The 25276-nt window shown below is 38.5% G+C and overlaps 1 protein-coding gene across 1 annotated transcript; it reads right to left on the reverse strand.

Annotated features, from left to right (window-relative positions):
* Nucleotides 1-215: 215 nt before the first annotated feature.
* On the reverse strand, nt 216-24370 carry LOC145793705 (uncharacterized). The gene is made up of 5 exons (XM_082876572.1): nt 23699-24370; nt 22957-23615; nt 22722-22880; nt 1278-1506; nt 216-280 (listed from the first exon to the last, which is right to left on the reverse strand). The coding sequence occupies exons 1-5, from the start codon at nt 24213-24215 to the stop codon at nt 216-218; spliced, it is 1629 nt and encodes a 542-aa protein (XP_082732698.1). The 5' UTR covers nt 24216-24370.
* Nucleotides 24371-25276: the final 906 nt, after the last annotated feature.

A 25276-nucleotide genomic window follows, 5' to 3' on the forward strand; every position in this document is an offset into this window, starting at 1 on the left:
TTTTCATATTTTTTGTATATTTACTAATTTTTTAAAATATTTTTTTACAAATATTTTATTGTTGACATACATCTAAATAATATGCATGTAAAAAAGTAAAAAAAATTACTTAAAATTTGACATAGGTGGGCCTATAGAGGCTTTTGGCCCATCACTCAAAATCCAATACATAACTCAAACACTAAAGCCCAACACTGCTGGAGCTCAACGTGGCATTAAAGACCAATGACATCCAAGCACGTGGCAGGGGAAGAACCAACCACATCAGCAGACAAAGATCCTGCAAAGTTATTGCACCACACATCAGACATTAATGAGTTTCCTTGCAGCATTTAGGGATTGTTTGGGGTGTCCTAAATAAATGCACTTTTTATTTTTTTGGACTAGAAAGTTGAGAAAAAAAATATGGATGTTTGGGTTAACTTTTTGACTTTTTTATGAAAAAAATGTGTATTAAAAATTTGTATTAATAAGTATGTATGAGAAAATAGGATAAAGAGATTGTACGGATTGTCTCCTTCTCAGGCTTTGATTGGATGGTGTTGTTTGGGCTGTGGGGCCCACCCGGGTCCCATTTTTCTAATTGGAACCGTGCAATGTGTAAAACTCATCAAGTACTATAGGCTTGTAAAAAATCACATTGATTGAATATTGATAGCTATCTGATCGTGGTAGTTTTTCTTATTAACTGTTAACTATAACACTATCCATTTTTATACAAAACTGATTTGATCATGTAGTTAGCGATACCCGATAGAAGTGATTTTTTACAAGCATATAATACTAGACGAGTTCTACATATTGAACGGTTCATATTATCAAAACGGGACCCATGGTGGACCCCCACGAGCCCAACTTTACCATCTAATTTAGTCAATATTCTACTACAAATTCTTTTTTCCCTCTGTCAGTGACTGACAAATCACGGCAGCAACTGATTTAGGCCAACTCAAATTTTTTGTATTAATATTTATATATTAATTTTTTAATATATTTTTTTGGTGAATAGTGATAAATTTTTAACTTTTTGAATAACTTTTTGCCTTTTTGGATTTTTCTAAGGTTGCCAAACTTGGTCTTATTGCGATAACCCTTCACGTCGGAACAGAACAACCTCACCATGAACAAGGCAAGCTAGGACATAGACTTTCGGCCAACATGACGGCTCGGAGTGGACAAGGAAATGATGAGCAAAGGATATAAGCAGGCTTCAAAGACAAAGAAAATGTTAAGCTCTCTATCTCCGTTCTCTCTCTACATTCTCATAACTCTCTGACTTGCTCGTGGGAGGGTTCGCTGGAGGACTCCCCGTTCCCTGTTGAACTCTTGTGCAGGTTTTGCAGTGCACCCAAAGCCCGGGTAACGGAGTGGAGAGTGTGGATCAATCCGGCCCGTTCCATCTGGAACTAACTGTACTATCAGTTGGCGCCGTCTGTGGGAAAGCTTTTCACTTTGTGCGGTAATTGTGCTTATTACCGCCGGAGACCCATTTCTGACATCTCCTAACTATCACCCACCACGGTGGATGGTTACAACTAGATCCATGACCTCTCAACACAACGTTACCGACTCCCAAGCCAACCCTCCTAACCCAAACAACTGTAGGACAATCTTCACTGTATTTAAAAGATTTAATTCTATTGTGTACACAACAACAAATAGAATTTAAAGAATAAAGAAAATGAGAGAATTCGTTTGATTACAAAAATCAAACTCGAAATAAAAATAAATAAATAAAAACAGATTTTATTTTGTTACAAAAACAAAGTTAAAATCTGATTTAAATAAATAAAAACAACACTGAAAATAAATTAAATAACTTACTTGATTTAATTTCTTTGAATTATTTTCTGATCAAGTCCAGTGTTTGACACTGTGTCCTTAAGACAGATTCGTCCTCTCCATGGTGCTTTCAGAATTTGGACGTCTATCTCCCAGGATGAAATGATCTACCACAAACAATAGTAGCACTACAAATTGTTTGCCTTACGAACACACTAAGTGTTTACACTCTTTCTTTCGGAAATAAAATGCAGCAAGATGAAGAATAGAAAACAGAAGTGAAATACGAAATTTCTGAATTTACCAAAACATCAAATGAGGGTGGTCCTATTTATAGATGTGAAGGTGGCTCTTGGATTTGAATTGAACAGGTATGTGGCTCTTGGTTTTGAATTGAACAGGTATGATACCTGTTGGGTTTTGAATTCAAACAGATAGCAATTACGGGAAGGGCCCTGTTTGGGTGTGCATTAATTCAAAAACAGTTTATTTCTGTTTGAAAACGGGAATGGCCCTGTTTGGATGAACAAAAAATCCAAACCAATTTAATTTGAATTCTGGATTTTATTTTAATAAAAAATAAAATTAAATTCAAATGTTTTTGGCCCAAAAAGATTAGAAGCCCAACCCAACCACGCACCCGCGCCCAAGCCCAGGCCCAGCCCGCCCGACCGGACGGACGGACGGCGCGCGCGTGTGTGGTGATTTTTGGGTCCAATGGGTCTAGCCCATTTTGCCCATAACCTCTCCCTCTAAAACACTTGGGTACCCCTTGGGGCACACCCCAAGTATCTCACCCTAAGCCTTATAAACCCTTTCAAAACCTCCCACCAAATCAATGTGGGACAAGCCAATTTACAACCTTAAGGAATTTCCACCAAAACTCCATTTCCATGGAGCACACTTTGGCTTCAATTTCCCATTCACTCGGTAATGGTTTTGAGCAACCAAATATACCACGTGAATCACAACGCGGCATAGAACGCGTTACCACTTTGACCCGAGTAAATCGACACTCGGGGCCCACCTAAAAAGTAGACCTAACTTAGGAAAAAATTCTGGTTTTATCCAGAATTTTATAACCATTTCCAACAATCCCCCACATGAATGAAATTTGATGACAACGGAAATGCAACAATATGCAGACTTTAACGAAAGAGTATAAGTCGAAAATATCTTGCATCAGGATAGGTAGTTTTCGGCTTTGAACCTTCCCTAGTGATAACCTATCGGACTTACTGGCTAACCAATGGACGCGATGCCTTGAATTGTTCAGCCGTTTGTGTAAGCCAAGACAATAGATTTCACACAAAATATCTTCTAACACATCGTGGTTCTCACTGTTGTGTTCATTTTGGCCTTGAACGCGCCTGGTTTTTATAAGTGTTTCTAGAGAATTTAGCCTTTTCATTCTCATAGAACCGGCCCCAGTTCAACACTCATATAGGTGATTCTTATTGTGAGTATCTCTTTATACTCGTCTTGATTTTATGCCTTAATCAAGATATAAGTAATCATTAAAAGCAAAGCTTATCCTTATACCCCTGCAGACAACATATGTTGCAGATATCACTCTCACCATAGGAATGGGTAGGAATTTTAATCCCTTGGTGATTTCTGGTGAGCCATACACAACTTAGTTGTCCCTTTGAACTTAGTTCTTGGGATCTCCAGTCATATAAGTAGGGTTACCATTATGACGACTCTTATGTAATAGGCTTTAATCCCATCCCCTTCGATGAACTATACACTAGCTCTTTTGTCAAACCTTTTGTTAACGGATCCGCAATATTCTCTTTAGATTTTATATAATCTATTGAGATTATTCAGTTTGACAACACTTGCCTTACGGTATTATGTCGACGACGTATATGTCGTGACTTACCGTTATACATGTGATTCTGTGCCCTGCCTATTGCAGATTGACTATCACAATGAATGCAAATAGCTGGCACAGGTTTTGGCCACATTGGAATGTCTTCTAAAAAGTGACGAAGCCATTCTGCTGCTTCACCTGCTTTGTCTAAAGCAATGAACTCGGATTCTATTGTGGATCGTGCGATGCACGTTTGTTTCGTAGACTTCCAAGAAACAGCAGCGCCGCCTAGAGTAAAGACATATCCACTAGTGGATTTTGAATCTTTAGTATCCGATATCCAATTGGCATCACAATAACCTTCGAGTACTGCTGGATATCGAGTAAAGTTCAAACCATGATCACGAGTAAATCTTAGATATCTAAGAACTCGAATGATCGCTTTCCAATGGTCTTCTCCAGGGTTACTAGTGTACCTACTCAATTTACTTATAGCATAAGCTATATCAGGACGAGTACAATTCATTAGATACATTAGGCTTCCAATGATTTGGGAGTATTTTAACTGAGACACTGCATCACCTTTATTTTTTGATAAATAAAGACTGATGTCTACAGGTGTTCTAGCTAAATTCAAATCATCCTTGATAAATTTATTAAGAATTTTCTCAATATAATGAGATTGAGATAATGCATATCCGTCAGATGTTTTAGTAATTTTCATTCCTAATATAACATCTGCGACCCCCATATCTTTCATATCAAATCTTTTGTTAAGCATCTGCTTAGTTGATTTGATCATGTTTTGACTGCTTCCAATGATAAGCATGTCATCCACATAAAGACAAACTATGACATATCCTTGGTCAGTGTTTTTAACATAGACGCATTTGTCACATTCGTTTATCTTAAACCCATTAGTAAGCATTGCATGATCAAATTTTTCATGCCATTGCTTAGGTGCTTGTTTTAATCCATAAAGGGATTTTACAAGTCGACAAACTTTCTTTTCTTGCCCTGATACTACAAACCCTTCGGGTTGTTCCATATAGATCTCTTCATTTAGATCACCATTTAAGAAAGCTGTCTTAACATCCATTTGATGTATTTCTAAATTAAACAACGCTGCTATAGAAATAAGCATGCGAATGGATGTTATTCTTGTCACAGGGGAATATGTGTCAAAATAGTCCAGACTTTCCTTTTGTCTGTAACCTTTAACAACAAGTCTTGCTTTATACTTGTCAATTGAACCATCTGCTTTCATTTTTCTCTTGAATATCCATTTATATCCAAGAGGTTTAGAACCTGGTGGAAGATCCACCAATTCCCAAGTATGATTTTGCATAATGGATTCAATTTCATTATTAACAGCCTCTTTCCACAAAGATGCTTCAGGACCTGTCATTGCTGCCTTAAAGCTTTGAGGTTCATTTTCTAACAAGTATGTCAAAAAATCTGGACCAAAGGATTTTGATGTTTTTGCTCTCTTACTCCGTCTTGGTTCATCATTAGTTAAATCCTGTTGGTCGAGACTATTACTAGTCTCTTGTGTTTGATTGTCATTAGTCTCTTGACTTTGTGTACAATCATAAGTTCTTTTCTGTGAACTTAATTCCTGTCCTTTCTTGTAAGGAAAGACATGTTCAAAAAACACAGCATTCCTTGACTCTATAATAGTGTTCACATTTATATCAGGTATATCTGATTTATAAGTCAGAAACCGATATGCACTACTATTCTGAGCATAACCAATAAACACACAATCTACTGTTTTTGGTCCAATTTTAGTCTTTTTAGGAACAGGTACTTCAACTTTTGCCAAACACCCCCACACTGTTAAGTATTTGTAGGAAGGTGGTCGACCTTTCCACAATTCATAAGGAATGCTTTTGATTTTCTTGTGGGGTATTCTATTAAGAACATAATTAGCAGACAATATTGCTTCCCCCCACAAGTTCTGTGGTAAGCCTGAACTTAGTAACATGGCATTCATCATTTCTTTTAGAGTTCTATTCTTCCTTTCAGCAATTCCATTTTGCTGTGGAGAATAAGGGGCTGTAGTTTGGTGAATAATGCCATGTTGTGCACAAAATTCATTTAATGGTGCATCATATTCACCACCCCTATCACTTCTGATATAAATCAATGAATTTTAAAACAAATTCAAGAAAAAACCAAAATAATTATGACTACTCAAGTCAGAATTAATGTTTTGACAAAATCATATCCTCATAAAAATTTTTGCCTAAGAATCAAACAATTCAAAAACCCATTTGATTGTATACATTCTTGCAACTCAATAACAAATAAATGTCACTGTCATAAAAATATTTGTGACAGAAGAAAATTAAATTATCTCAACTAATGCAAGAGATACACCCCCATATTAATAAAATGGTTCATGGTTTAACAAATTCTACTACGCAAGTAAAATAATTATTAATGACATCTCATGTCACATAATTCAATAATCAACATAAAAGATTTCTTAAATTACCTTCCAATTAAACGGACTGATATAATTACATACATCTTCATGTTTAAATTTCTCTGGTGTTCAAACACCCATTCAAAATTGATTAAAAATATTCAAATTAACATGCTTATATCCAAAGTCGACATAACAATTTATCATTCCAAATCACTTGAAATTATTGTTAAGAAATAACTCGAGTTGATATCATACATGCATATCAGACGCATCAACTAAAAATAATGAATTAACAAAATAAATTAATCATGCACGATCCCATCACTTGCATCATGAAATAAAAGGATTCTACTCATAAATAAAATCCAACGCATTCAAACTTTAAACTTCAAAATGATAAAACAAACATTCATTTAATAAGTTTGATTTGTACATAAATAAACAAATTAAATATGCATTAAAATGTTCTTGTGAATATATATATATATATATATATTCCGACTCAAGTGCAGAAACAATTCAAGACTATGAATCCACATTATAATAAAAATAAAATTAGTTTGTAAAACTAATATTTTACTCTAGAAACAAATTCTTCCAAGTATACTCATGATGAACTATCATAAAGTCAAAATAATTAATACATTTTCACAAAGGATTCAAAAATAAGTGGTCTACCAAACGAAACCATAAGTTACTTACAAAATTAACAGATTGTGACCAAGTCACAAAGTTACATGATTGATTAACAAAATTAATTTCTAGTTACTAAAACCAGAAAATAAATTACAATACAACATAATTTTATTTTCCTTGTTACTAAAACTAGTAAAATAAAATACCAAAATAATATCTGATTACAAAAATCAGAAAACCAAACCATAAATTAATTTTCTAGTTACTTAAACCAGAAAATAAATTATAACACAAAATCATTTTATTTTTCTTGTTACTAAAACTAGAAAATAAAATACCACAAAACTTATCTGATCACAAAAATCAGAACAAACACAAAATAATTTTCTAGTTACCAAAACCAGAAAATAAATTAAAACACAAATTAATTTTCTAGTTACTAAAACCAGAAAATAATTATAACAACAAAATAATTTTATTTTCCTTGTTACTAAAACTAGAAAAATAAAATATCACAAGAATTTTCTGTAATACCAAATAATATTCTGAATTGTTAATGACACCAGTATCGTACTACTAGTAGTTGTCAAAGAAAAGAGACAGTATATTACTACTATCTGTCAAATAGCATAAATCATTATTTGTTTTTCCAACCAGAATATTAATTTGAAAACACAGAAAATTAAATACAATGAAGATACCCAAAAAGGTTTCTGTCTTAAGATTGTAGGACAATCTTCACTGTATTTAAAAGATTTAATTCTATTGTGTACACAACAACAAATAGAATTTAAAGAAATAAAGAAAAGGAGAGAATTCGTTTGATTACAAAAATCAAACTCGAAATAAAAATAAATAAATAAAAACAGATTTTATTTTGTTACAAAAACAAAGTTAAAATCTGATTTAAATAAATAAAAACAACACTGAAAATAAATTAAATAACTTACTTGATTTAATTTCTTTGAATTATTTTCTGATCAAGTCCAGTGTTTGACACTGTGTCCTTAAGACAGATTCGTCCTCTCCATGGTGCTTTCAGAATTTGGACGTCTATCTCCCAGGATGAAATGATCTACCACAAACAATAGTAGCACTACAAATTGTTTGCCTTACGAACACACTAAGTGTTTACACTCTTTCTTTCGGAAATAAAATGCAGCAAGATGAAGAATAGAAAACAGAAGTGAAATACGAAATTTCTGAATTTACCAAAACATCAAATGAGGGTGGTCCTATTTATAGATGTGAAGGTGGCTCTTGGATTTGAATTGAACAGGTATGTGGCTCTTGGTTTTGAATTGAACAGGTATGATACCTGTTGGGTTTTGAATTCAAACAGATAGCAATTACGGGAAGGGCCCTGTTTGGGTGTGCATTAATTCAAAAACAGTTTATTTCTGTTTGAAAACGGGAATGGCCCTGTTTGGATGAACAAAAAATCCAAACCAATTTAATTTGAATTCTGGATTTTATTTTAATAAAAAATAAAATTAAATTCAAATGTTTTTGGCCCAAAAAGATTAGAAGCCCAACCCAACCGCGCCCAAGCCCAGGCCCAGCCCGCCCGACCGGACGGACGGCGGCGCGCGCGTGTGTGGTGATTTTTGGGTCCAATGGGTCTAGCCCATTTTGCCCATGACCTCTCCTTCTAAAACACTTGGGTACCCCTTGGGGCACACCCCAAGTATCTCACCCTAAGCCTTATAAACCCTTTCAAAACCTCCCACCAAATCAATGTGGGACAAGCCAATTTACAACCTTAAGGAATTTCCACCAAAACTCCATTTCCATTGAGCACACTTTGGCTTCAATTTCCCATTCACTCGGTAATGGTTTTGAGCAACCAAATATACCACGTGAATCACAACGCGGCATAGAACGCGTTACCACTTTGACCCGAGTAAATCGACACTCGGGGCCCACCTAAAAAGTAGACCTAACTTAGGAAAAAATTCTGGTTTTATCCAGAATTTTATAACCATTTCCAACAACAACTCACCGCAGTATTTCACATAACTCACCAACAGCATTAACCGCTTAACCGAACAAAACCAGGCCCTGATCAATACTTTGCTTCAAAGAGACCTTCACAACCCTCCTTCTCCACCTCAAGATATCCCACCCAACCGAGAATGAGCCCCTAGCCATCTTATCCAACAGTCCCACCCATCCAACTTGGAAGGCTTCCAACCCCCTCCTCCAAATGTGAACCCACCGTCTCGAGCCCCACATCCATCGGTCCAGGCACCCACCCCCAAGGGAGAGGCCAGTAGTGTCTCTCCTCCGCTGCATTCCGATGGTGACAATGTTCCTCTTTGGGATACGAAATTACGTATAGTTAGTTTAATTATACTTGTTGAAGATGCTACAAGGCTTATTTTGAAAAAAAATGTGTAAAAAAATAAAAAAATAACGTGACCAAAATAAATCAACAAGTCAATAAACTAATTTTTTTTCTAATGGTCAAAATAAGCCTTCAGTTGTTTGTTAACTGCGGCCATCCTTTAGTTATAACATAGGGAGTGTCTGAGATGATATAAATAATTATATTTTTTTATGAAAATATGTGAAAAATATGAGAAATAATCAGCTTGTTTGGTTATGATTTTCAGAAAAAATCACTATGTTTGGTTCCATTTTTCTAAAAACAGTTTTCAGAAAATTATAGTTTCTTATTTTTCGTGTTTTTTTGTTTTTACTGAATTTTTTTAATATTTTATGCAAATTTTTTACTTTTTAGACACATCTAACATAAATACACCTAAAAAGTAAAAAAAATTGTAAAAAAAATCTTTTAAAAATTCACTAAATACCATAAATACAAAAAAAATACAAGAATTCAGTACATTTTTTATATTTTTATGTATTTCTTAATTTTTTAAAATATTTTTTCACATTTTTTTTACTTTTTAGATACATCTAAGTAAGATACATCTAAAAAAGTAAAAAAAAATGTTTAAAATTTTAAAAATATTCACTAAAAATAAAAAAAAAAACACGAAAATCAAAAAATTCAGTTTTCAAAAAACTTAATCCAAAAAACTCAAACCAAACACACTGAATAATTTTTGGAAAATTCTACTTTTTATTTTATGTATTTTAATGTTTTCAATGATTTTTTTTTTTTATATTTTAAACATTTTTTAAAAAAAATTTAGACACACCTAACATAAATACATTTAAAAAGAATAATATTTGTGAAAAAATGTTTAACAAATATACAAAATACCAAAAAATATAATTTTTCATATTTTTGTATATTTACTAATTTTTTAAAATATTTTTTTACAAATATTTTATTGTTGACATATATCTAAATAAGATGCATGTAAAAAAGTAAAAAAATTACTTAAAATTTAAAAAATATTTACTAAAAATAAAAAATACAAAAAATAAAAAACTTAATTTTCAAAATTTAAATTTAAAAATTTGAAATCAAATACACTCAATATGATTTTGTAGGAGATGTCAAATAATGCTATAAGGGACTCTAATTGTTAACAGAGTAGTGAAAACATATGAAGAAATTATTTTCTGATGTACCTATAAAAAATATGAGGAAATTAGTGGGTACCCATCCTCGACCCATCCCCGGTTGAGATTTAAAGAATATCACTTACCCTACCCGATAGACAAGAAAAAAGGAGAAACCCAAGTATTTGGGTTGGGTCTCCATGGATACCACATGGTAGGTTATCCATTGTCATCTTTACTCTGTTGACAATTAGAGTTCTAATTCTTACTCTCTCTCATCCTCTTACTACAGCAACGGCAATTTGCGATGACGGCAATCTAGCGGTGACAAAATTGTGACTATCAATCAAAAACGCGCAATTAATCATAACCAAATCATGAAAATTGAAAATAAAAATGTACAAATTTTAATTAAGGCGATCGCTAGTTAGAATGAAAATTGAAAAATTCAATCTAAGGTTACCATCAAATCAGAGAGAAATCCAATAAAACAATTACAGGAGATATTGAAATAAGAAAATTTATTCTATAAATGCAAATAAAAATTTAAAAAAGAAAAAAGAAGAAGAAGAATAAGATGGAAACAAGAGCAATAACTCACTTTCAGATTATCGAAGATCAATTAATAGAGAGGAGAAGGAGATACATAAAATTAAAAAATAAAATAAAAAAGAAGATGAAATTTTTTTGTAGGAATATAATTTTTCTAAATAAATTTAAAAAATTCTAGATATACATAAAATTTCATAAGAATAATGTGACAATGTTAATTAATGTGTATTTGATTTTGTTGTTGAACCAAATAAAATAAAATAAGACTGAATGTATATTTAGGTTTGGTTGTGAATCTTAAAATTTAAAAAAAAAAATGGTTGTGAACCTTTAAAAAAAAACCATTTTTTTTTTTAAAAAAAAGATTGAATGTATATTTAGCTTTGGTTGTGAATCTTTAAAAAAAAAATGGTTGTGAACCTAAAAAAAAAAAATTAAAAAAAGAAAAAAAAAGATTGAATGTATATTTAGCTTTGGTTGTGAATCTTAAAAAAAAAAAACAAATGGTTGTGAACCTTTTAAAAAAATATATTTAAAAAAAAAAATTGAATATATATTTAGCTTTAGTTGTGAATCTTAAAAAAAAAAAAAAAAAGTTGTGAACCTTAATAAAAACAAAAGGAAAAAAAAAAGATTGAATGTATATTTAGTTTTGGTTGTGAATCTTAAAAAAAAAAAATTGTGAACCTTTAAAAAAAAACAAAATTTTAAAAAAAAAGAAAAAAAAATTGAATATATATTTAGCTTGGGTTGTCAATCTTAAAAAAAAAAAAATTGTTGTGAACCTTTAAAAAAAAAAAAAAAAAGAAAGATTGAATGTATATTTAGCTTTGGTTATGAATCTTAAAAAAAATAATAAAATAAAAAAGTTGGGTTCGAAAATATTCAAACACATTAGGAGATGGGGAGGATAGTACCTATAGAGAATGGAAAATGGAAAAAAATAATTATAAAGAAATGAGCATGGAGAATTAATATCCATCCCATTAACCTATTGTCATCCCTATAAGGGAGAGAGAGAGAAAAAAAAAAAGGAGATGGAAATGCTACTTGTGTCAGAAACGGAAGAAAATGAAGGAGAAATTATTTATTGTCCCAAGGTCAAATCTACGTGGTGATTCAATTTATATATGACTTATGTTAAAGATCCTAAATAATTTATTAAATTTTTTTATCAAAACTTTCATATAGGTGTAGGACATATACATGTGGGTTTACGTGAGTTCCACAATTATGTAAAAAATTTGGTATTTAGAATTTATAGTATTTTTCTTTATATATTATTGGTTAAAATAGTGAATCTCATTATTTATTTGTCTATTTTGAAGAGACAATTGAATACTTGTTCAATAATAAAAAATCATGACAAAAATAAAATAAAATAAATTGGATAGTTGTCCAAACCTAAGTGTTCGTTTGACAATGACTTTTTTAATTGGTTTTTTATTTTTTTGACTTTTTCAGCCTGAGACTTTTTTAGTCGTTTGGTATTCTTGTTTTGTTTTTTTGACTTTTTGACTTTGCAATAGTGTATATTTTTTGTAACTTTTTGCTTATTTTATCCTTATGTGATTTTTTGATTTTTTTTTTTTTTTTAATCCTTTTATACGTTTTTAGTCCAATCACCTAAAAAGTGTGGAGCATTGCTCCCAGACAATGAATAATTTCCCAAAATGGAGGAGCAGTGAATGACAGACACGTAGGGAAGAAAAGAGGAGAAAAGTGGGGGCCGGGAATGAACCTTTTTGTTTAATTTTTAATTTATACATATGTACATTGATATATATATATATATATATTATTCTTACATTTTAACACATTTTGATTATATTATTGAAACACATATTTTAATTAATTGAACCACATATTCAGGGCTGGTTTGAAAACTCTTAAAAAATTCAAAAAATTATTTAAAAAGTTAAAAATTATCACTATTCACAAAAAAAATATTAAAAAATATTTTCATATATTAATACAAATAAAAAAAATACAATTAACAAGGTACTGACGTGATGGGCCCGTCAGTGACCGGGAAAAAAAAATAAGAGTAAAATATTCATTAAATTGGATGGTAGAGTTGGGCCCGTGGGGGTCCATTATGGGTTTCGTTTTGATAATTTGAATCGTCTAATATGTAGAACTCGTACTATATGCCTGTAAAAAATTACGTCTATCGGATATTGCTAAATACATAATCAAATCAATTTTGTATAAAAATTGATGGTGTTATAGTTAATAGTTAACAAAAAAAAACTAATACGGTCAAATAACTATCGATATCCAATCAACGTGATATTTTACAAGCATATAGTACTCGATGAGTTCTACACATGGAACGGTTCCAATTAGTAAAACGAAACCCTTGGTGGGCCCCATGGGCAGAACAGGACCGACCAATTTATACCCGAAAAGTAGAGAATCAATCTATTCCAAAGTCGTCTGCCGCACTGCCCTTTAGGCTGCCCGCCGTATGGCCTATTCATGACTTCATTCCCCTATACACTTATTTATATAATTTTTAATACATATTTTTCATAAAAAGTCAAAAAGTTAACCCAAACATCCATATTTTTTTCTTCAACTTTTTAGTCAAAAAAATAAAAAATACACTTATTTATGACACCCCAAACAACCCCGTTTATAGATTAATAAATATTTAACACACATAAATATTTAACACATATTTACTTTGCCTCCGTTTGAGAAGTGAGTTGGCTTTTTGGCTTTTTTTGACTATTTTAGCATGGGCTAAAAAGCTTGGTTTGGAAATAGTTTTCTGATTTTTTGAGTTTTTTTTTGTGAGAGTAGAGTGTAATGATTACGAGTTAGATGTGATGTTTTGTTTGTTGTGGCTAAAATAGCCTATTTTGTCTTTTGTGACTATTTTAGTCACAAACCAATTTGCCAAACACCACCTTTATAAACTTTCTATTATATAATATCTAATGCATTTATTAAGGTCTCATTTGGAAATATATTTTTTAATAACTTTCTAATTAAAATATGATGTAAAAAAATTAGTATGTTTGTGATGACTTTTTAGTAGTTGTTTGGCATGTGCTAAAATAACACATGTTATTTTAACACATATCTTATTTGGGTTACATAATTTCTTATTTGAGTCACATCACTTCTCTACAACATTACTTCAAATCCAACCTATATTTTACATTTTTTCATAAAAAGTCAAAAAATATACTAATTTAGTACTTCCCAAATAACCTCTTAGTTTTTATAAAAATATGTATAAAAAGTAGAGAGAAAATAAAATTTTTGACTTTTTGATATAGACTGTTAGTTTTTTAGTTATTTTTAGTGATTTTTTAATTTTTAAGCTAAAAATGATATTGTCAGATGAAACCTAATTGCATTGCTAAAGTGGGTTAGTCACAATTAGCTGACAAATAAATGAGAAATATGTTTCAATAGATTTGCTGAGGTGCTTGTTAATCAGCAAGTTTGCCAACTTTGTTGCTGAGAGGGTAATTTTTGGGAAAAATTGGGCCGAGCTCCGAGTTTGGCTTCGAGGCCCAAAACGCGAAGGACTAAGTAAAAAGGCCGTAATGGCTACTTCGGCCTAGGGGCAAGGTTACTCCGGCCTTAAGGAGACAAAGTTACTTCGGCCCGAGGAGATGAGATTACTCCGGTCCAAGGAAGAGTAAAGCCACTCCGGTCCGGAGACGACTCGGAGTTAGGCCGGTCTCAGAGTTAGTCCGGCCGCAGTATGTTCTGGGAAGACCGGTTTCAGAATTAGTCCGGTCGTGACATACAGCGGTTGGGACGGTCAGAACTTGCTACTTGGAAGTTTGAACTAAGCACATCAAGGTCAAACAGGGCAGCCGAAGTAATCAATTGGAGGAGCAGACCGAGCTAAGTATAGTTCGGCCCTCTGTGGCTAGGTATAGCCAATTTACTTCGGTTACATGGAAGTTCGGCCGTGGAGGAAACCATCCCACTTGGTTTAAGCAGTGGGGGAGGGTGTAAAAGGATAAGCATTATCCTTAGGAGATTGAATCCTAGGAGGACTCTGCATGGAGAAATACGAGTCCTACTAGGATTGTGCCACGGGAAACTTATAAAAGCCTACAAACATCACCTTGGAGGAGGTAATTAAACAAAAATCTTTCTGAGAACTTTGAGCTTTGTCTATTTGTCAAGTTTTCTGACTTAGGCATCGGAGAGGTTTCCGGCACACACCCGCCGGCTAGCTCACGTTTGTGTTTTCAGGTGACAAAGCGACGTCGTACGGAGGAGCGTGGACTTGGTCAACAGGATTATACGAGGAGAATTATTTCCTCCCCGTACAATTGGCGCCGTCTGTGGGAAGAACAGACAAGAACAAAACCTCTTGACTAAGCTTCTCCTTTTTCTCAAGTCAATGGCACACATTGAAGAACTACCACAGTCCGCCGTCGACGGACTAACTCCAGAGGGGGGCGCAAGGCGAGAAGGATTACCTTCCGTCCCCCCCATGGCAGAGTTGGAACCCCAACAACATAACTCCAGGAGGAGTGGCAGGGGAAGGCGGAATAGCAGCCCTCGTCACTCTCAGAGTCCTGACAGACAAAGGAGGAGGATTGATCCTCAAGCCCTGGAAGATCGCGTAAAGGAACAGGATGAACTAATTCGAAGGATGGCGGCGGACATGGAGACTTTAAAACGCCAGATAAAGACCAAAGATGTGGCGACAGGAGAGGGGCGCAAGCATAAAACGCCCCCTCGCCACTCAGAGAATCGTAGTAGGAATACTACGCCCTCCCAAGAAGAGAGCAGAAGCCTCAGGACAGGCGACACTCACTCCTTATCTTCAAGAACTCGTCACTCCAGGTCTGAGAGGACGAGATCCGAAAGATCATATACTGAAGGAAGTACGTATTGGCCTTCACATTCACACCAAACCAGATCCAGACAAACCGAGCTACCCAGGTCATCCGACTTACGAACCGTGCTAGAAGAAAAAGCACGATGCAAGGAGGATGCCAGGGCAAGGGATCCACACCGAATTTCGGCCCTACAACGGTTGGCTCCTCGAACGCATGGAAGCGTCGAGGTTGGAATGCCAATACCGCGACCGGCCTACGAACCAGCGGACAAAGCATTGGCAAGACTACAGACTTCGCCGTTTGTCCCAGCGATCGAAAACGCACCCCTACCATCAGGCTTCCTTCAGCCGAAGTTCAATACATATGAAGGGAAGACGGATCCGTATTCTCACCTGAGCCACTTTCGCCAAGTCATGGCTGTGTACAGGCGAAACGAGGCCCTAATGTGCATACTCTTCCCATCAAGCCTGGGCGACTTAGGCTTGACTTGGTTCGAAAAGCTCCCAGAGGGCAGCATAGCCTCCTGGGCCCAATTGGCAGAAGCATTCGTAACAAGGTTTCGGACAAATACTAAAACACCGGTGGAGATAGACCAGCTACTCTCCATCGACATGGGTGAGAAAGAAACCCTCAGATCTTACAACAGTCGCTACTGGGAGACATTCAACCAGATTGGAGACTGCCCCACCAATCTAGCCATTGCGCAATATAAAAGAGGCCTACCAGTAGGGAACCGACTAAGGGATTCAATTACCATGACGCCACCCCTCACCATGGAAGCCCTGATGGAGAGAGTGCATCAGCACATCAGGGTAGAAGAAGATGGCGCACGTTCCAAAGCCAAAACAAGTGCGGCCACGGTACCAGAAAAGAAAACCTCAGCAAAGGTTAATACGGTGGACCGAAGTAACAAAAATGGACGTGGCAGACGAGATAACGGAGAAGACCCAGACAAAAGATGGCTAAGAATTCGCACTGCCATAACCACGGTGTTCAAAAAACCAATATATCGGATTCTGAGCGAAATCAAAGATGAGCCTTTTGTCAAGTGGCCAACCAAGCTTGGGGAAGCTCAGAAGAATTACGACGACAGATCACGGTGCACCTTCCACAAAGAAAAGGGGCACCGAACTGAGAATTGCACGTCCCTAAGACAGCATTTAGAAGAATTGGTGGCAGCAGGCCACTTGGACGAATACATTGAAGAAGGAGCGCAACCGGCCCCCCAAGATCATGACCAACCCAACAGAATGCCAAACGACGCACCACCGCAAGGCATTATCAATGTAATTCATGGAGTTTTTGAACCTGAGCGCGTATGCGAGCTTAGAGGTTCAATCAAGAAGGCTGAACACTTTAGGGAAGTATTAAGTTCCCAACCCGCCATCAAGAAGGGGAGGACAGAGGCAACAAACGTCATGTCCTTTTCGGATAAGGACTTGGAACGAATTTACTGCCCCCATAATGATGCCCTGGTTGTCACTCTCCGAGTCAAGGATTTTGACGTCAAGCGGATTCTGATTGACCAGGGTAGTTCATGTGAGATCATGTATTACGACACATTCAAACAATTAAAGCTGCAAGACAAAGACTTGGCACCTGCAGTTTCTCCCCTGATTGGATTCAACTCCATGCCAGAATGGCCTGTCGGCAAAATAATCCTTTCAGTCAGAGCTGGAAGTGTATCAAAACAGGTGGAGTTCTGGGTATTGAAGGTCCCCTCCACCTACAACATCATCCTGGGCAGAACATGGCTGCATGCCATGCGTTCGGTGGCGTCATCATACCATCAGGTAATGCGGTTCCCCAATGACGTCGGTATAATTGAAGAAGTCTATGGCGATCAGATCATGTCAAAACAGTGCTTCGCCACAGCAAATGGAAGCCGAGCTGCCAAAGGATACGTTCATTCGGTGGAAGAACCAGAGAGTAATGAACTATTCGCTGACGTCGGCAAAGAAGCTGATCAGAAAGCAGTGGAAGACTTGGTGGAGGTAAAAATAGATGAGAAGAACCCGGATAAGTTCTTCTTGCTTGGCTCATCATTGTCCAGCGCTGAGAGATTAGAGGTCATGGAATTCTTGACCTCCAATATCGAAGTGTTTGCCTGGACACCGTACGACATGCCAGGCATTGATCCAAACTTCATCAGTCACCAACTCAATGTCCACCCATCCGCCAGACCAGTCATTCAACGCACGCGCAGATCGGCACTCCACCACGCCGAAATAGTGGCAGAAGAGGTGGGCAACCTGCTGGAGGCAGGAGCAATAAGAGAGGTGCACTACCCAAAATGGATCTCCAACACCGTCGTAGTGCCAAAAAAGAATGGTAAATGGCGTGTCTGCGTCGACTACAAAACAGTCAACAAAGCGTGCCCAAAAGATAGCTTCCCTCTACCAAGGATAGATCAACTGGTGGACTTAACGGCAGGACATAACCGACTTAGCTTTTTGGATGCATACAGAGGCTACCACCAGATCGCCATGCATGAACCAGACCAGGAGGTCACATCCTTCACAACACCAAGGGGGTTATATTGCTACAAGGTCATGCCCTTTGGCCTAAAGAACGCAGGGGCGACATTCCAAAGGATGGTCACCAAGATGTTTGAACCATTGTTAGGCAGAACAATGGAGGCGTACATCGACGACATGGTGGTCAAAAGCAAGGATGAGAATGACCATCTGAAAGACTTAGGCGAGATGTTCCAGATCCTGAAGAAACACAAGCTACGCCTCAATGCGTCCAAATGCGCATTCGGAGTTGGATCTGGCAAATTCTTGGGCTTCCTGGTGACCAACCGAGGTATAGAAGCCGACCCCTCTCAGATCAAAGCGATCCAGGAGTTGGAGAGACCAAACTCAGTTAAAGAAGTGCAGCATCTTACTGGTATGGCGGCTGCACTCAACCGGTTCATAAGCAGATCGTCGGACAGGCTACGACCGTTCTTCCAAGCTTTAAAGGCCAAGTTTGAGTGGGATGAAGAATGCGACCGAGCTCTGGAAAGCTTAAAGGAGTACATGTCTTCCCCACCACTACTTGTCACTCCAGTACCTGGTGAAGAACTCTTTTTGTACCTGGCAGTTTCTCAGCACGCAGTTAGCGCAGTGTTGGTTCGTGCAGAAGGAATACAACACTTGCCCATCTTTTATGTCAGCAAGACATTATTAGGAGCCGAAACAAGGTACTTGCCCTTAGAGAAACTAGCATTAGCATTAATGATGGCATCCAGAAAGTTGGCACATTACTTTCACGCCCACACCATAGTCGTCCTCACAGCCTTTCCACTAAAAGCTCTATTTGAAAGGGCAAACTTTAGTGGGCGAATTCTGAAGTGGGCAGTAGAATTGGGACAATTCGACGTCAAGTTCCAACCCAAAACCGCAATAAAAGCCCAATCCTTGGCAGATTTCATCGCAGAATTCACTCCTGGAAGTCATCATATCTGCCCAGTCGACCTGACTGTAACAACCGAACTAGGGACGGAAGTTGACGCCGAAATAGCGCAACCCCTAGTGGAAGGTAGTCCATCAACCAAACTAGGGACAGAAGTTGACGCCGGAATAGCGCAACCCCTAGTAGAAGGTAGTCGATCAAGCACCAAGGCAGATCATGCTAAGGATAGCAAGGAAGAGACAAACAAAGGCTCACCAACAGTTCAAACAGAGGACGAAGGACAGATAGCCAACATGGACCTTGAAGAGAACACCATTCTAGACCTCACAGCATCATCTGATCCTTCCACTTGCTGGAAATTGTTCGTTGGAGAGATGTGGAAGCTCTTTGTGGATGGAGCATCCAACCGACATGGCGCAGGACTTGGCATAGTCCTCATCTCTCCAGACGGTCTGGTTATAGAGCAAGCAATCAACCTTGGCTTCCCAGCATCCAACAATGAAGCAGAGTATGAAGCGCTTCTCGCAGGACTCAAATCGGCACACTTCATGAAAGCAGCCGAAGTAATGGTATACAGTGACTCTCTGCTGGTGGTAAACCAAATTTCTGGCGAATACGAAGCAAAGGATGACAGAATGGCCAAGTACCAAGAACTAGTCAGAATGGAGATCAAAAAGTTCGATGTGGTAAGGATAGAACAAATTGGCAGGGAGGAAAACAGCCGAGCGGACGAACTAGCAGGCCTGGCTTCAATGGCAGATACATCAATCCCTCATCCCTTACTCATCGACTTCTTACCAAGACCAAGCATAGAAGACCCCGAAGCAGAAGAAGTATTTTGCGCAGAGTTAGGGCCCTCCTGGATGGACCCCATCATCCTGTTCCTAAAAGACGGCATCCTACCAGAAGAGAAAAAAGAAGCCAACAAAATAAGGGCAAAGTCGCAGCGATTTTGGCTGTCTCCATCTTTTGCATTATACAAGAAGTCATTCTCGGGGCCTTACCTCAAGTGCGTTCATCCCAACAAAGTAGAAGCCTTCCTGTTCGAAATACATGAAGGGGTATGTGGAAGTCATCAAGGGGGAAGGTCGCTCGCCTACAGGGCTATTTCGCAAGGATATTGGTGGCCATATATGCAAGCAGACTCAGAAAAATATGTGAAAAAGTGTGAAAAATGCCAGAAATTCGCGCACCAAATACATCAACCAGCAAGAGAACTCCTACCCTTAACTAGCCCATGGCCTTTCGCAATGTGGGGCTTGGACATAGTAGGACCACTTCCAACAGCACCCGGTGGCAGAAAATTCTTCCTCGCAGCAACAGACTACTTCACAAAGTGGGTGGAAGCAGAAGCATTGGCGTCAATCAAAGAGAAGGATGTGAAGAAGTTTGTCTGGCAAAATATTATCACTCGGTTTGGCATACCAAAAGCACTGATCTCAGACAATGGAACTCAGTTCGACGGCAGAATTTTCAGAAGCTTTTGCGAAGAATACAAGATAGAGTTCTACAATTCTACTCCGGCATATCCTCAAGCAAATGGGCAGGCTGAAGCATCAAATAAAGTCGTCTTGGATGGACTAAAGAAAAGGCTAGAGAAAGCAAAAGGCAAATGGGCGGACGAACTCCCTCACGTCTTATGGGCTTACCGAACCACACCTCGGCGATCAACAGGAGAAACACCATTCTCCTTGGCCTATGGAATAGAGGCAGTCATCCCACTAGAAGTTGGCCTCCCCACAATCCGAAGCGAAAATTTTGATCCAGACTTAAATGGAGAAGCCATAGCCTTAGAACTAGACCTTATAGAAGAAAGAAGAGAAAAAGCAATGGTTCACATCGCCGCCTACCAACGAGAGTTAATCAGAAAATACAGCAAAAAGGTACATCCAAGACAATTCAAGATTGGGGATTGGGTACTACGCAAAGTAATGGGAAACACCCTAATCCCAGGAGACGGCAAGTTAGGCCCAAATTGGGAAGGTCCTTATAAGGTGGTTGGATTAGCAGGCAAAGGGGCATACCACCTAGAAGACAAGGACGGCAAGGCAATCCCTAGGCCATGGAACACGGCCAATCTCAAGTTATTTTACTTTTAGCTTTTTCTTTTTCAAGCATATGTAATTTTCTCTTCCTTCAATAAAATAAGAAAATCTTTTTGGCACAAATTACCCTTTGTAAAAGTTAGCTTTCAAGACTTACGTATATTACAAACATGTTACTCTAAGTTAGCTGGAAAAACTAACTTAAAGGTTGGCTGGATTAAACCAACACCCATCCTAAGCCCAGGATAAGGATCCAGGCTGCAGGACATTTGGTCGGAATAACCAAATACTAGAAGTTAGCTGGAAAAACAAACTTCAATGGTTGGCTGGAATAAACCAACACCTGTTACTCCTTAGCCGAAGTAAGTGCATGACTAAGGAGTGGTTGGCTGGAATAAACCAACTCTTGTTACTCTTCAGCCGAAGTAAGTGTAAGGCTGAAGAGTGGTTGGCTGGATTAAACCAACAATTTGTACTCCTTAGCCGAAGTAAGTGCATGACTAAGGAGTGGTTGGCTGGAATAAACCAACTCTTGTTACTCTTCAGCCGAAGTAAGTGTAAGGCTGAAGAGTGGTTGGCTGGATTAAACCAACACTTTGTACTCCTTAGCCGAAGTAAGTGCATGACTAAGGAGTGGTTGGCTGGAATAAACCAACTCTTGTTACTCTTCAGCCGAAGTAAGTGTAAGGCTGAAGAGTGGTTGGCTGGATTAAACCAACACTTTGTACTCCTTAGCCGAAGTAAGTGCATGACTAAGGAGTGGTTGGCTGGAATAAACCAACTCTTGTTACTCTTCAACCGAAGTAAGTGTAAGGCTGAAGAGTGGTTGGCTGGATTAAACCAACACTTTGTACTCCTTAGCCGAAGTAAGTGCATGACTAAGGAGTGGTTGGCTGGAATAAACCAACTCTTGTTACTCTTCAGCCGAAGTAAGTGTAAGGCTGAAGAGTGGTTGGCTGGATTAAACCAACACTTAGTACTCCCCAGCCGAAGCAATTATGTCGGCTAAGGAGTGGTTGGCTGGTAAGTATAGTTTAACCAACCAAAAACCGAAACAACACTTGGAGTAATAGAAGACATTACAAATGCAAGCATATACACTATAACCGGAATAAGAGAAATAAAATTTTCATTCAAAAAGAAGTCATTACAAGGCTGCTTAGTTCGGTTACAAAGAAAAGACTACAAAATTAAGAAAAAAGTTCATCTATTTCGGCGTCGAAGGCAGCATCGGCGTCAACTTGAAGACCGGTTTCGGGCACTACAACATTTTCAGAAGGAAGAACGGGTTCGGCTGGAGCCACGGCTTCACTTGGTTGATCAAGAGTTAGATCTTCCACCACGGGCTCCGACCGAACTACCTGATCTGCATTCACAACCGAAGTATCCTCAGGGGCAGAGTCTTCATCAGAAACTTCATCGTCTGAGCCCTCAAGGAACTGCTGTTGCATGGCCGTGGCATAATCCATCAGGGAGTTCGGTATAAAGTAGGTTGGAGGGTTGAAAACCTCGGTCTGAGGATCATGACCGAGCTTCTCAACGGCTCCCCTCCAGCCGCACTTAAAGAACAGATCCTTGGCCGCATTGCATTGTTGGGCATAAGCATCCTCTGCCCTCTTGAAGCCTTGTTTGTCGGCTTCCTTCACCTTCTCTTTTATTTCGGCATCCTTCTTTCTTTCAAGTTTTAGCAACTCGCGCAAGTACTTGTCCTTCAGCACGATGGCAGTCTTTTGCTTTTCGGCCTCGGCCGAACTAACCATTTCGGTCAGACGACCGACCTCACCTCGGAGTTCGGCCATTTCCTTTCTGGCCTCCTCTAGTTCGGCCGATTTCGCCTCCGCCTCTGCCGCAGCTTGCCTTGTCACTTTCCTCAGCTCCAGCACCTTCCTATGGGTGATTTGATTTTTCTGGATAGCCTGACAAAGCAACAACTTCGATTTAGCCGAAGAAAAAGAAAAGTAGAAAAACAGAAATACGACCGAAGTTACTTACCAGAATCATTGATTTCGTGGCTGACCGGATGGACTTCAGCTCGGTGGTTAACTGTTTGTGGTGATGTTCCATGTCTTTAGGCAGACACACACTCTTGGCCAAATTGATGGCCAACAGGTGGTCCTTCTCAGCAACAACCGAGTCTGTTTCCAGAATGTCTCGGTCGTTGAAAGATAGCTTCGGTGCCCAGCAACTGATGGTCCGGTCGGAAGACTCCGGTCGAGGGCTTGGTGGTAAGCTCGGCTGAATGACAGGTTCTTCATCAACCAAAACTCGTTCGGGTTCGGCAGTCCGGGGACGTTTGGTCCGGCGGGAAGAGGATGGCTGTTGGGAAGGGAGGGCGACAACGGCAGGCTGCGATTGACTGGGAGGCGTTACTTCGGGCCTAGCCGTTTCGGTAAGAAGGGCCCTAACTCTGCTCCTTTTCGCCATCTCTTCTTCTGCTGTTAGAGGGACAAGTCTTATCTCGGGCAGAGTTGGGTCCGGCTCCGGTGCTTCCTCGAGAAGAAAATCAGTTACCTTTGCTTTGCGGCGACCGCTATACCGGTAGGTCGGCTCAAAATTTAGAAGCTTTGACCAACTTCTTTCTTTAACCCGTAGTGCGGCTCGCAGAACCCCAAGGTTGGGATAACTGTACAGGGAACGGAGATGGGCGAAATCTGCAATAAAGAGAAGTGTTAGTTCGGCTAATAAACTAAACAACCGAGATAACAAACAAGACAGAAGACCGAAGCAAAATTACCAGGCTCTCCCATTTTCCAATTTATAGGTCGGCCAGGAATTTGAGCTTGAAAATCCTCAAAATTCCCAGAGACCCAAAGGAAATCATCATCGTTAAGATCTTTGTCCGGAGTATGCTTAATTATCTTCTCTCGGCGGCGGCGAATTCTGAGGTAGTAGACCCACCCAGCATTCTTTGAGCCGATGGAATACTGATGGAATATTTCGGCTAGACCAAGATTAAGTCCGGTTTGGTGGTTTAATGCGTCTATTCCCATTATAATACGGTAAGTATTGGTGGACAGTTGGGTAGGACATAACCTAGTCTGTCTAAGAAATTCGCAGATGAGCGGTTGGACAGGAAACCGTAGTCCGGTTTCAATTATTGACTGAAGGGTAAAAGGGACGGAGCCTTCATTGTCCCAGGGAGTAGCATCTTTCTTGGCCAACTCCAGTTGGACATCATCAGGAATCTGGTAGTCCTGCCTGAATTCGGCCATGCCACCAGGGGTTTCGACTAAATATCTATACTTACCCATTTGTTGAATAAGTTACGAATAAATTATTTCGGTACAAAAATTTGGCTCAGTAGCCCGGTTGAGCACACGTAGGAGTGCCTGGGCAACCTAAGTCTGCAAGGTAGAAAACAAAGGGGTTAAGCACAGATCGTGGGACCGCGCTACAAATTATAAGCAAGATATGCAAATCCTACTTCGGCTCAGTGGGCTGGTTCTACCTCGGCTCATCAGAAGGTTTGTTAACTCGGTTTTGAGCAGGTTAGACCGGTTTTAACGTCTAGGGGCAGCTTTCTGAGTTCGGTCTAAAAAATTCAGAAAGCTGGTTTAGTCCCAAGGCCTAAATCGGTTGCAGTTTGAGGAAAGTTACTTCGGTCGAAGCCCCTAGGGGCGGCTTTCTGAGTTCGGTTTAAGAACTAAGAAAGCCGGCTGGGCCCCGAAAGCCTTAGCTCGGTTATTGACCGAAGTACCTAGTTCGGTACGTGCACGTTTTTCCGGTGAGTTTATCTTGGCTAGAGTGGTTGAGAAGAAACTACTGCTATTCCTTTGAGTCCTAGTTCGGTTGTTCTCTGAAATCTATCTACATACACAACACAAACAGTATCCTGGTTCGGTTGGGATGTGATTCTGGATCGAAATCGAGTTTTCTCTAGGGTATATGACATATACTCTTGGGTTTTATGGTTTCTTCATCAAAGTACGAAGAGCAAAGCAGACAAATGAAGAAAAATGTTTGCAAAAAAGCATACAAAGCAAAAACAGATGGAAAAACAAGTAACAAAAGCGAGAAGGGTAGACCTGCTTACCAGATTGAAGAAGAAGAAGCTGAAGATGGAGCAGTAGCAGCAACAGAAGCACGAACACAGTAAGCTCAGAACTCGAGCAGCAAGAGAACAGAGAGAGAAGACGAAGGAATAGCAAAAGTGTAGAGACCCTAGCCTCAGGAATTACTTTTGTTAGAAAGCCCAAAATTTGGGCGGGAACCGTTTCAAGATCACAAAGCACGAAGACGGCGTGACAGCCGTCCTTAACCAATCAGAGCCTGCCACGTGTCATTGGAATGAGAAGCGTTACAGTCGCTGTGA

Source organism: Camellia sinensis, chromosome 6 (assembly GCF_055761805.1).
Source record: "Camellia sinensis isolate YWXY chromosome 6, ASM5576180v1, whole genome shotgun sequence".
NCBI lineage: Eukaryota > Viridiplantae > Streptophyta > Magnoliopsida > Ericales > Theaceae > Camellia > Camellia sinensis.

Coding starts and splice junctions, on each gene's coding strand:
- LOC145793705 (XM_082876572.1), bottom strand. CDS start 24,215: ATGGGTAAGTATAGATATTTAGTCGAAACCCCTGGTGGCATGGCCGAA. Junction 22,881..22,956: donor CCACGAAATCAATGATTCTG/GTAAGTAACTTC, acceptor TTGCTTTGTCAG/GCTATCCAGAAAAATCAAAT. Junction 281..1,277: donor GCGAACCCTCCCACGAGCAA/GTCAGAGAGTTA, acceptor ATAACTTTGCAG/GATCTTTGTCTGCTGATGTG.